This window comes from Balaenoptera musculus, chromosome 6, assembly GCF_009873245.2.
Source record: "Balaenoptera musculus isolate JJ_BM4_2016_0621 chromosome 6, mBalMus1.pri.v3, whole genome shotgun sequence".
Lineage (NCBI taxonomy): Eukaryota > Metazoa > Chordata > Mammalia > Artiodactyla > Balaenopteridae > Balaenoptera > Balaenoptera musculus.
Window position 1 is genome coordinate 77,516,574 of NC_045790.1, and position 13,090 is coordinate 77,529,663.

Below are 13,090 nucleotides of genomic sequence, written 5' to 3' on the forward strand. Positions count from 1 at the left end.
TGCAGGTATAGGTGTACCCACACTATCCAAATAGATTACTCCCTCTTGCCTCTGCTCTCCGGCCTTCTCTCTCTGTCAATGCTGGCTCCTCTGCTAGGAATGCCCCCCTCTCTTCCCTCTCCTTATAGAAACCTTACTCATTCTTTGAAGGCCATTTAAAAATTAATATTTATCGAAGTAATTCATACCTGTGACTTTAAAATCAAATAGTTTTGAAGGATTTATAAAGAAACATGACAAGCCCTACCCCACCTTGCAACCCCAGTCCTTCTGTCCCCCCAGTTCCATTCCCCAGGGAAGGCCACTTTAGCCATTTCTATTTTAGTTCTTCTTGTGTTTACTTCTATTTACATAACTAATATGCAACTACTTCTATTTAAAAGTAATTTAGAAATATTATCTATTAAAGGTAATTTGAAAATATTTAATATTAAATATTCTATTTAAAAGTAATTTTAAAATACTATCTTGCCATGGTAGATACAATTTGAATAGATGAAATTTTATAGACAAAATTCAGTAGGTAAAATTTGGTAGACACCCCATTCCCCTCTTCATTCTTCTCAGTATATCCTCAATTAAATCTTCATTTCGTGCCAAGTTCATCTTGGAATGAAAGATGATTTTTTTTGTGGAATGTTTTCAGATACTGCCCTTTCTCTGCTCCTGTAGAACTTTGCATCTCTCCTGGTGCATGCGCACCCTTCCCTTGTATCACAACAATGTTTGTATGTGTGTGTTTCCCATCCCAACTAGGTTGTAACAACCAGGGAAATCTAACCTGTCTTTTACTTTCTCCACAACCTACCAGGGCACAGCACAGGGCCTGTGATATAGTACACACTGAGTAAATGTGGCCAGTTTAACCATAAAGTAAAACATTTACCTGACCTTTGAAGCTTGGTGCTATGACAGCAGTACTAGGAATGAGTCTTTCCTTTCCAATGTGGTTTTCTAATATTATTGTGGAGAACATTAAACTGGAGTCAGGAGACTTGAGTCAGATCAGTCTTCTTAGTGACTTCTTCTAAGACTTGGGAAAGCATTTAATAGCTTTGCTTCCATTTTTTTCATCTATAAAGTAATAATATCTATGGACAGGGTTGTAGTGAGGCCCAAATGCAACAGCACATGTTATCAAATACAAGGTATTCCATTGACTTGGTGTATTTAAAACAAAAAGGCAAACCATTTTCTGGTTGCACATAGCACTATAAAGAACATTAAGAACAACCTTTAAATAGAAAACTCCATTTTTAGATTATCCAGAGGGTCTTTCTTTCAAGATCAGCCTAAGATTTTTTAGGGGAAATTGTATTCTCATCGTCTGAAATTTGAAGCAAGAAAGTATAAATGCTTCGTACCACTTGTCTATTCTTACCTGTTGATGAGAAATCAGCATTACTGCCAACCTTTTAGGCTTTGAAGGGATTTCAAGCTTTATCTTGATTTAATGGTTGAAAAAAAATCAACCAAAGCCACGTTTTCTAAGAGCTTCCCTGGTCCTACCCATCAGAAAAGTGTGAGCTACTCTTCTATCAAAACTAATTAAACCTTGGGCTTCCCTGGTGGCCAATGCAGGGGTTTGACCCCTGGTCCTGGAAGATCCCACATGCGGCGGAGCAACTAAGCCCGTGCGCCACAACTACTGAGCCTGTGCTCTAGAGCCCGTGAGCCACAACTACTGAACCTGAGCACCACAACTACAAAGCCCACACTCCTAGAGCCCATGCTCCACAACAAGAGAAGCTGCCGCAATGAGAAGCCTGCGCACTGCAACGAAGAGTAGCCCCCGCTCGCCGCAACTGGAGAAAAGCCTGCGCGCAGCAATGAAGACCCAGTGCAGCCAATAATAAAATTAATTAATTAAAAAAAACTAATTAAGCCTTAAGTATATAACCAACTCTCAATTACCAAGGTTAATGGGACTACATGCATACATAATTATATCTTACATCTATATAGTGCTTTTAACTTCTTCAAAGCACTTTTCACTGTATTGCATATATAACACAGATGGATTTTTTTTTTTAATCCACAAATCAGGTAAAAAAGAAACCTTCGATTCAATAATTTCAACTTTGTACCTTTCCAAAGCTATTAGAACTAGTAAAATTGTCTAGTAGAACTTTCATTGCTCTACTCTCTTCTTGACCTCTCTCAACTAAAGGCGAGAAATGACTGAAAGATTTGGAGGAATCTCCAAAGGAAAGGAACCCAAGAAGGAGAGGCAGGCAAGGACCTGGGCCATCTACAGACTAGATCGTTAGTGCCAGGGTAATTAAGAATAACGGACTGTACATGTGATTATATCCAGAAGTCCAGAAAGAGATGAAAAAGCACGGGAAATGATGCATGAGTAGCAGTATTTACAGGACTCTTGTCATTGTCATTCACTCTACAGGCATTATTGAGCACCTACTGTATGCCAGGTGCTTTCAACAAAGGGGATGGATACAGCAGTGAACAACCCAGGCAAGACTGCTACTGTCATGGAGATGGCCTTTTTGAATGGCGAAGACACACAGTAAACAAGAACATAAGTAGACAAATCAGATAACTTCTGTTTATGGACTTTTATGAAGTCCATAAACACCAGAATGTGATAGTGAGTGCCTTGGGGAGGCCATGCTATTTTAGATAGGGTAGCCAGGGAAGGCCTTTCAGGATATTTGAGCTGTATCCTACAGGAGGAGCCCACCCTGTGTAGGTCTGCTAAACAGAATGATGGAATAAGTGAATTCATCAAGTTCAATGCTAGAGGGAGGGCCAGGCCCCACCAGTTCTGTGGTTATTCATTTTGTGTCCTTTTGTGGATATTCCTAAAATCCTCTCCAGGAGCCCTGATTTATTGCCTCTACCATGGGGGTTGCTAATACTGATCACCTTGACAGGGGTTGCTCTGAGGAATAATGGGTAAACAATTGTGAGGAGCTATATAAATGCTAAATAGTGATCACAGTAATAACCTTTCATTGAAGTCAGCACTGTGATAGGCAGCTCACACTCGGATGCCTTGGCGAATGTGGAACTCGATGTGGCCGCTCCCTGCGTCCCCCAGCACCATCCTTTAAAACAGAAAAAATAAATGAGCCGAGGATCATGATATTCAGAGTGGTTAGTGATCAAATAACTGTCTTGAGAGAAAGCTGGTGTGTGAAGTGTAAAATGGGAGTAGCGAGGTAATGGCACATTCCAGCCCAGAGCAGGTAGAGGGTAGCTGGTGAATGTAACAGGAAGCTTGCGGGTACACGCACCACCCACTGCAGAGTGGTAATTCTAACCTCGTCAGGGTGAGGCAGTGCCACCACCACCAAAAGCACCGGCAGACGGAAAGTGGGATGAGAAAGAGCCGGATCAGCAGCCTCTCTGCCAGCAGCCCCATCTGGCCCTCCTGGCCTTGGCAAGCCTCCCCGGGGCGAGGACTGAGAAGCCAGCACCAAGGGGCCCTACCTTGGAAGGGCACCAAGGAAGCGGGGAGGGAGGGAGGGAAGGAGGCGGGGAATGAGTGTTGCATTTTTTCCTTTCTCGAATGAAAGATCCCAGTTCCGGGAAAAGCTTCAGTTGTCTTTTTACCAGAGCCTCCCTACGTAATTAGAGATAGGAATCCACTCCCCTAGCTGCACCTCTTCCTTCCCTGCAAACCTCTCTCCAAAATATAACATTAATATCCAGAAAAGTTCTTTTTTTGTGGGTCCTATCATCTCTTTAATATAAATGTGCATGTGCCCGAACTTTCTTTTGTCTCCCGCCTCATATTGGCATACAACATTGTGTGAAGTGCACACACACACACAAGCACACACACACGCATGTATACCCACGCTCACCCAAGTCCTTTGTTAAGCACTGGCTTGGCTGTTATACAGTGTCTGTGGAGTGTAGGTCACATAGTGGAAAAGTTTAAATTATTGTTACTGCTTCTCTGAAAAGCAGGAAAACAGCAAAAAAAAAAGAAAAGACAGTAAAAAAAGAAACCACTTATTTTAAGGCTGATACTAAACACTTTGCTTCATATTGACTGAGCAAGTCACCCCCACCTTTGGACAAGTAGAATGGAGGTGATCTCTGAGGTGCTAAGAGCCCTCAGTGTATACTTCATTTTTTGAGGCTTGACTAGAAATTAGGGAGGTTAAAAAGAATATAGCAAGATAATCCTAGTCTTCACAAAATTATGGTTTAAATTGGGGTAGGAAAGGATCAAGCGCCTCACAAAAGTCTCATTGATTTTAACCAAATGGAGAAAATTTTAAACGTTAAACACACTGGAATATTGTATCTAAAGAACTTTGGATGGGCATGCTGCATGGGGCATAGTAAGTGCTCAGGAAATTTTCTGCACACGAGTAAGGCATTTCCAACCACCAGCGTCTCAGGCTGCTTGAACCTAAACTCACTTATTTACATATACCATTTCTTCAAGTGCTTTGTTTCTTAAACTAGTCAATGGAGGAATCTGGGGAGAGCTGTCCTCAGTAGATGTGGTCATCTTCATGGCCAAATCAGTCTGAATTAAGTTGGTTCATTAGCAGGACTGCCTAAATGGCTTCCAGATTTTGTTTGGTAAATATTTTAAATGCCTTGTTGATAATGGATTGGCAATAAGGTGGGAGATAAAGTCAGAAGGAGGAAAGGTACCTGCTCAGATCCTATGCTTTTAAATTAAGCTAACTCGTACTCAATCAAATCTAGTGTCAAACTCCAAGTAATGGTTCCCAATTATTGTCTTGGATCCTTTATTTCACTTTATTTATTTATTTTTAAGTCTCTGTTTCTGCTTTTACCTGACACTTGACTTTCTTAACTCCCTTCTCCCCCCAGTTTCTGGCTCTGTGCTCACCCCTTTGGACTTGATGAGTAATTTTGTCTTTCCTGCTTTTCACCTTTGGCACTCCTTCGAAAATGGGTTATGTTTATCTTCTGGCTCTTTCTGCTTTTGGCTGCTCAAAACTTTTCACCCTACTCAGCCAAGTTTTGATCCCAGGACCTTTCCCTGCTTTGACCTGTCTCAGTGGCATCCGTGCTGGGCTTAACTCCTCCAGACTGGGGACATGGGCAAGAGGAGAGATCAATCAAGGAAACAGGAAGAATATCCGGCTCAACTCAAACTGTGCAGGGCCCTGAGGCCTTGCTGGTTGTACAATTTCTGCCTGCTTATTCCTCTGCGCTTTTTTTTTCCCCTCCTGTCTCTGACTCTCTCTATTTCAGTTTTTATTAAGTCTCCACCTTCTAACTGGCTGATCCTCCTCTAGTACCCCTTTGTAAGACTTAAGTGGGAGTGAAAGTAAGTGATACCCATTAGCCAAAATAAATTTGATAGCCAGGAGAAACTGCTGAATCTTGAGTGTCTTTATAGCACTTATCAAATGCCATTTTACCAGATTAGTTGGTAAACAGCTGTGGTTTTCCAGAGAGTCCATTGATAGGTAAGTCAGTAAATATCTGTCAAATGAATGAATAAATACTAGTTGTGTAGCACTGTATCAGGTACTTTAAATAATACAAAATATAAGACTTCGTCCTTGGCTTAAGAAGGACATCTTCTCATGCCCATTTACAAAAAGACTGTTTTGAAATATTACCGAGGGCCAGACCGGTTTCACTATTTCTTCTAGAAAACAAGATTCATCTCTTAATGCACAACCAGCTTCATTTGGGCAAAAGAGAATGAGAGCAAAGCACTGGGTAGGGCAGTAATTGACACCTCCAAGTTAACGGACTGTAGAATTTGAACATTGGATTTTTTTATATTGCATCTTCAAAATGCATAAAAGATAAATGAATTGAATGAAGTGAGCACCTGCAGAAATACCACCCATGTCAAGTAATACAACTTTGATATCACCCCAGAAGCCTCCACTCTCCTGTCTGATATAATAATATTTTACTTTTCTTTATAATTTTACCATTTTTACAAATTTCCATAAAAAGTTTAGTTTTACCCAATTTTGAAATCAAAAAAGATTAAAAAAGAAAAATAGCAATTTGCATGCATATTCAATGTTGGATATGAAAAAGAAAACTAATTTTTTTTTTAATAAGCACTTTTTTTTTTTAATTAATGAGGCAAAGCTGGTTGTTTTTGGTTTTGGTTTTTTTTAAAATTAATTAATTAATTAATTAATTAATTAATTAGTTTTGGCTGTGTTGGGTCTTTGTTTCTGTGCGAGGGCTTTCTCCAGTTGCGGCAAGCGGGGGCCACTCTTCATCGCGGTGCGCGGGCCTCTCACTATCGCGGCCTCTCTTGTTGCGGAGCATAGGCTCCAGACGCGCAGGCTCAGTAGCTGTGGTGCACGGGCTTAGTTGCTCCACGGCATGTGGGATCTTCCCAGACCAGGGCTCGAACCCGCGTCCCCTGCATTGGCAGGCAGATTCTCAACCACTGCGCCACCAGGGAAGTCCAAGAAAACATTTCTTAAATAAGATTCAGAAGTGTACGATTTCATACGTAGTAGTTTGTACCTCTTAATCCCCTACCCTTATCTTGCCTCTCCCCACTGGGAACCGCTAGTTTGTTCTCTAGATCTGTGAGTCTGTTTCCGTTTTGTTATATTCATTTGTTTGTTTTATTTCTTAGATTCCACATATAAAAGACGTTTACTGTTTAGTCCATTTTTATGTTGGCTGTTGCCAGTCACTGTACTCCTTTATACTTCAAAGGTATTCTTCCCAAAGCTGCCTTTGGTCTTACACGAATGCTTTCCTGGACTCAATGGAACTTTGAAGGATACTGAGCTCATCTTGACGAAATGGATGTTGACATTCCATGATCATCACAGTAATTATTCCTAATTTCTACTTTGCTTCAAAAGGTCTCGTCCCTTGCCCCCTAAAGCTGTTCTTTTAAAATGGTATCTACAACTTTAATTATACTTGACAATAAACTTCTTTCACCACAAAGTCTGTTTTATCATGTATATACCCATCATTACCTTCAAATATCCATTTTTAAGAAATCCCATTTATGTAGGGCTCCCAAAGAGTTATAATATTAGCAATGGTGTTTTTAACTGTTTCTATAATTGCTGTTTGTAATTATTGCAAATCAAATTTGTACAACTGATTAGATGCTGGTTGAATTATCTGTCAGACTGGGGTGAAATTGTCCTGTAAACCACTGTATGCTAAACAACTCTACAGAGTAGAAACTGAGATGGAATTTGGATTCCATGGACAATCAAATCAGATGCTGTAGTATTAACACGTACTTTGGGTTCAGAATAATCTTGCTAATCACACTTCCAAATTAATCAGCTAATGTCAGTTTCCATGAAGAAGAGTGTTTCTAGTGGGTCCTGGTTAGATAGGATTTGGGAAGGTTGAGGGCAACAGAGAAAGCTCCTGGTGAGAGGATTAGCTAGAGCACAGGACAGAAGACAACAATGAGAAGGCTGTATTTGTAGATGAACTGGACTATAAGTGCTATAATATAAACTTACAATTTTGCCACACTGCTTTGTGAATTAATTATTTTCCTTGATTCAGATTTTATATTTTTCATGATGTAATAAATAGTGAAATCTAGTCTCATTCTTCCGTATGTTTAGATACAGTGAGTAGACTGCTTTGGCTGAATCAATAGTTTCATGCAGGGGAGACTTGAGAAACAATATTGGCAAGAAAAATTAGGTTAGATTATGACAATCCTTAAAATGCTTATATTGGACTTTATCCTTCAGAAGTCCTTTAGTGTTTGTTTTTAATTGAGAGCACCATGAGGAAAACAGTGTTTCTAAGGGAATAAAGACTCTAGGCAGGGAGATTAGGTAAAATAATATAGCAATAATTCAGGCATTAGGAAATAAGGTTGGACTAGGCTGGTGATGGTGGCAGTGGGTAGGTGCAACATTATAAGGGGTAGAATTTGGCTTCTTTCTCTGTCTTTTCAGCCACTTGGGCTTAATCCTGCTCACTCTCCTTTATTTATTTCCCTTCCCATTTATATTTTCCTTCTTCTCTTGATCCTGCTTTTTCTTTACCATTTTTTCTCTTTTCTTTGCCTGCATTAAAAAAAATTCTCTTATTACCTTCCTATATAGGATGATGACTGAGTCAGGCAGATATCAAATGGGCGATATGGGTAGAAATTAACCATATGATTCACTAACTAATCAGAATATGTTGGTGCTTTAAATATGTACATATATTTAAATATATATATTTACCTTTTATTTTCAGTTAGAAAGAAGGCAAGAAAGGAAAAAAAGAGTAGAATGGAAAAACGAGAGACAGAGGCTTTCATTTATTCATTCATTCACTCAAGAAGTGCTGTGTTTCCAGAGAAAGAAATAGAGCCAAAGAAATAGAAAAAAGACAACAAAATAATTTATGTTATTGTAATTTTATTATGTATTTCCCCTTTTAACTCAGCTGGATAAAGTAGACTTGCCAGGATGGGAGGCAAAAGACTAAGGTGTGATGGGTAGTCTCCTTGCCCTCGCTTTTTGCCATGTTGTTTCTCTTATCAAAAGATGGGGTCTAAATCTGTATTCCTAGGCCCCAGTGACTGGCTCAACTAATAGAATGCAGTGGAAGTGACTTTCTGGGACTTCTTAGGCTAGGTTGTAAGAAGCCTGGGTCTTTTGGAACATTTACTCTTGGAATGCTCCCTTTTGAAGCCCAGCCACCACTTTGAGAGAAGCCCAAATCACGGCTTGTCCGTGATTTGGGCTGTCCTCCAGTTGGTAGCCGCAAACAATAGCCAGCATCCCCTGTCAGCCATAGGAGTGAAGCATCTTGACGTCCAGCCCCATTGAGCCCACAGGTGATTGCAACCCCAGCTGACATCTGACTGCACTTTCTAGGAGACCCCCAGCCAATCCCAATCAATCCATGGAACAATAAGAGACAAGAATAAACTACCATTTTAAGCTACTATACTTCAGTGTGGTTTGTTATACAGCAATAGATAATTCTTTCATCAATTGTTTGAAAGATTCATAATGCCATCCAGAATGCATGTATATTTTTTATGTTTTTTTTCTTTTAAGGATCACTTTATTACTCATTAGCCATGAAATTGAAATCTGAATTGATCTTGATCAGAAGTCTTAGGAAATATTGAAGCAAATATTTTAAGCACTATTGTATTTTTAGTACTGGTTCAGGATAAAGTGACATAAATGTGACAAGAATATTGATTTGTAATCAGAAGATGGAGTTTAAATTCTAATTCTGTCATTCATCACTGTGTGACCTAGGGCAAGTTATTTAACATCTCTGATTCCTAGTTCCAATGCTATAGTATATTTGAAAGTATTTAGTGTTGCCAGGCAAAACACAGATAGTCAATAAATTTCCATTTCTTTCCTTCTTATGAAAATCCTCTGTAAGTGCAACCATGCTGAAGCTTAGCACATTATCATACTGCTTGCTAAAACTTAATATTCTTATTATTTATCAAATATTTCTCTTGACAAATATTTCATAGGCTTCTATAGTACTACCTTTAGTAGTGTGGTCTACCTTACCTTTCCTGTGGGATAACTTGTTTAACAGATTTTGGGATTCATTTCTGTTGCTAGATTCTCACAAAGGCAATTTTGTGGCAACCTTCTTTGGGTTTCAAGGACATGACCTTGTCTCACATCTTGAATGTGGTTCCCTACCCTAGTACAAATGTTAATATGTTAAGTGCGTATCAAATAAAAATTTTAATTCAGTTCATCATATGTTTATGTATTTAAATTTAAGAATCAAATTGATATAATTGGTAACATTACCCATTTGCTTTGATTTGAGGTGCCAAGTGATTGAAAAAAAATTTAATTTAAAAGAGCATTACCTTGCTTATTTGAATTTCTCATTTTTGTATAATTAGGGTGAACTAATTTAATTTGCAGTTATCCTTTTTAATGACTTAAATGATATCAGCTGAGATATTCAAGACCACATGATTAGCGGAGTTATCCTGACTATTACTCAGTCTCATAGGGTTGGAAAGTACAAGTGCAGCTTGTGAAGCTTGGAGATGGAAGTTGCAAGCTTGATCTTTTCTTCATTAGCATATATATTTTTTCTATTTTGTTCCCCTCACCTCACTCTAAGCTGCTTTGTGTTTTCCAGAGGAACCACACATTGCATTTGGTGATGGTCCTCCTTTTCTAACTCTGCTCTGATTTTATGTCATTTTCACTCAATGTTCAGCTCACATCTCAGTTCTGCAAAGTATAGGCTTATTATTCATTTGGTGAGTTCTGGTAGAAATCCCCAAGACAATGCTCTTTATGGAGACTGAGTTACCTTCAGTAAATACTTTTTTTGATGATGCATTTTAACGAGGCTTTAAAAAATTTTGACACCAGACTTTTGACTAAGGTAGCTGGAACCTATAGTTTTCGAATAGAGTTTTTCAAAATGCAGGTCTTGACCCATTAGTGGATTATAAAATAATTCTTGGGGTTGGACAATCACTTAAAAACAGTGAATCAATGTGGAATAGATAATATTAGAATGCACTATATGTAATAAGGGTAAGGTATCATAAAACTTTTTTATTAGTTTTGTGTTTGTATATATATACTGGTTTATGATAAAAATTATTCTATATATTTTTGTGAGTGGCTGTCAAAAGAGTTTGAAAGCCACTGCCTTGGATTTACTTTTTAATTTTTTAAAAATTTTATTTTTTTAAAGTTTTTTTGTTGTGGACCATTTTAAAAGTCTTTATTGAATTTGTTACAGTATAGCTTCTGTTTTATGTTTTTGGTTTTTTGGCTGAGAGGCATGTGGGATCTTAGTTCCCAGACCAGGGATTGAACTTGCACTCCTTGCAATGGAAGGCGAAGTCTTAACCACTGGACCACCAGGGAAGTCCCCACTGCCTTGGATTTAAAGCTATCTGAAACAATTTTAAAATATAGCAGTTTGTAATGAAGCCCCAACAATGTATGTGAAATATAAAAGTGTAGATAGCATTTAGTTACATATTTTCAAGGGATTTGCAGGCCCCGGCATAAGTGGGCATTATCCCAATAAATGGTAGGAACCCAAATTATATGTCCCTGGGAGGGTCTGAGGTAACAAGTTACTCATCTAGTCTGTGACATTGCTATTTATTGCCTTGCTACAGTTGGCTGTTGGAAATATTATGTCTTCCCTAGCCAGACTAGAAGGACCTAGTTTTCCCAAGCCCTCAGTCTGCCAGAAAGATGGCATCACACTTTTCCCCCATTAGTGGGACCTGTTCCCGGATGGAGAGCTGGAAAACTTTAACCCTTAACTCCCCTTTTTGCTAGAGATCCTCCTTTTCTTCCCACTGGGTCTTAGGAAGATGGAAGGCAGCATTAAAGGTTTTGTTTCATCCATATTATGTGAGTCTGTGTTTTAGTGTGAAGGCCTACTCATTTAGAGGAGCGTTCCATCCCTGGAATTAGAAAATTAATCCTTAATCAGAGTAACGCAGTGTCACATTTTCACTCTGCTAATGAGCTGTGGAGAGAGATGGCACATCTTTCTCCAGTTGATGGATGCCCCTTTTAGGGGATATATGATATCTTCACTAGTAGGTTAACACACTTCAGAACCAAAAGAATCCTCACGGCAGGAAGGAGTCCCTTGCTTTTCTGGCTCTTGCCCCTTTAAGTTTCCCAACTTCGCACTTCGCAGTCTGCTTTCTCTCCCGTTAAAATGGCTACCTATTAAGCTCACTGGTGGAATCTACCATATTGTGTCACTTAACATTTTCCATCTGCTTATGTTTAAAAAAATTTTTTCAAAGAAAGCCCTGACCTAAATCCTTTACTCTCCTTTTATAATGCTTTTTTTAAAATTAATTAATTAATTAATTTATTTATTTTTGTCTGTGTTGCGTCTTCGTTTCTGTGCGAGGGCTTTCTCTAGTTGCGGCAAGTGGGGGCCACTCTTCATCAAGGTGCGCGGGCCTCTCACTATCGTGGCCTCTCTTGTTGCGGAGCACAGGCTCCAGACACGCAGGCTCAGTAGTTGTGGCTCACGGGCCTAGTTGCTCCGCAGCATGTGGGATCTTCCCAGACCAGGGCTCGATCCTGTGTCCCCTGCATTGGCAGGCAGATTCTCAACCACTGCGCCACCAGGGAAGCCCTATAATGCTTTTATTTTGACCTTACTACTTGCTAAAAATCAACCCAACTCCTTCATCACTGCCTCTCCCCGCAACCCCTGTCAACATTTCCCTGTTATTCAGGTTTTTTTAAAAAATAAATTTATTTATTTATTTTTGGCTGCATTGGGTCTTCGTTGCTGCACGCGGGCTTCCTCTAGTTGCGGTGAGCGGGTGCTACTCTTTGTTGTGGTGCACGGGTTTCTCATTGCGATGGCTTCTCTTGTTGCGGAGCACAGGCTCTAGGCGCGAGGACTTGAGGAGTTGTGGCATGAGGGCTCAGTAGTTGTGGCTCGCAGGATCTAGACCGCAGGCTCATTAATTATGGTGCACGGGCTTAGTTGCTCCGCGGCATGTGGGATCTTCCTGGACCAGGGATCAAACCCATGTCCCCTGCATTGGCAGGCAGAATCTTAACCACTGCACCACCAAGGAAGTCCTGGGACGTTTTTTTCCTTTTACTACATGGGACATTTTCAGGACTAGGAGCTTTCTCCTATTCTTCTCAAGGAGCTTTCAGATGAATTAATGAAACAAGGTAGATAAATTTGTTACCATCATTAGAATCTCATTCTAAAATATTCTCTATAGCTCAAAATGTGGCGTAAGGCAGATCCCTATTTAAGAGGAAGAGCCTTATTATAAATTATCTTGAAGACCCTGAGATTGTCCTTAAGAGCAGTGCTATGGGAGGATATGAGGCACAATCTTGGTCACCACAGTATTTAAGTGGAGAAAGTGAGATGGTCTCCCAAAGAACTGGACTTGATTTTATCCTGAGTCACTCCTTGATTTTAAACTCTTATAATCACAGAATATAAAGAAGGAAGAAACCGTGTTCATTCTGTCTTATTTTACAAAGTAGGAAATTGAGACACAGAGGCACGAGGTCATTAAGATCATTCAGTTATTTATTTGGTTACTTGGACTAGGGTGGTTTCAGAAAGGAGTAGAAAAGTGGATGTATCAGTATTTGAGAGCTATTGAGGGGCTGTAATAATCAGCATTGAC

The 13,090-nt window shown here is 39.5% G+C and overlaps 2 protein-coding genes across 2 annotated transcripts in view; one reads left to right on the plus strand and one right to left on the minus strand.

Moving 5' to 3' along the window:
* The window catches only part of LOC118896379 (heat shock protein 75 kDa, mitochondrial-like), a 74,675-nt gene extending 71,290 nt beyond the window's left edge, over positions 1-3,385 (minus strand). The window contains 2 exon segments of the mRNA XM_036854154.1: positions 3,006-3,068; positions 3,285-3,385. Of these exon segments, the coding sequence (XP_036710049.1) occupies positions 3,006-3,068; positions 3,285-3,385 (164 nt within the window).
* LOC118896380 (spermatogenesis-associated protein 31D4-like) overlaps positions 1-13,090 on the plus strand; it is a 210,364-nt gene that overhangs the window by 149,004 nt on the left and 48,270 nt on the right. The window lies entirely within an intron of this gene.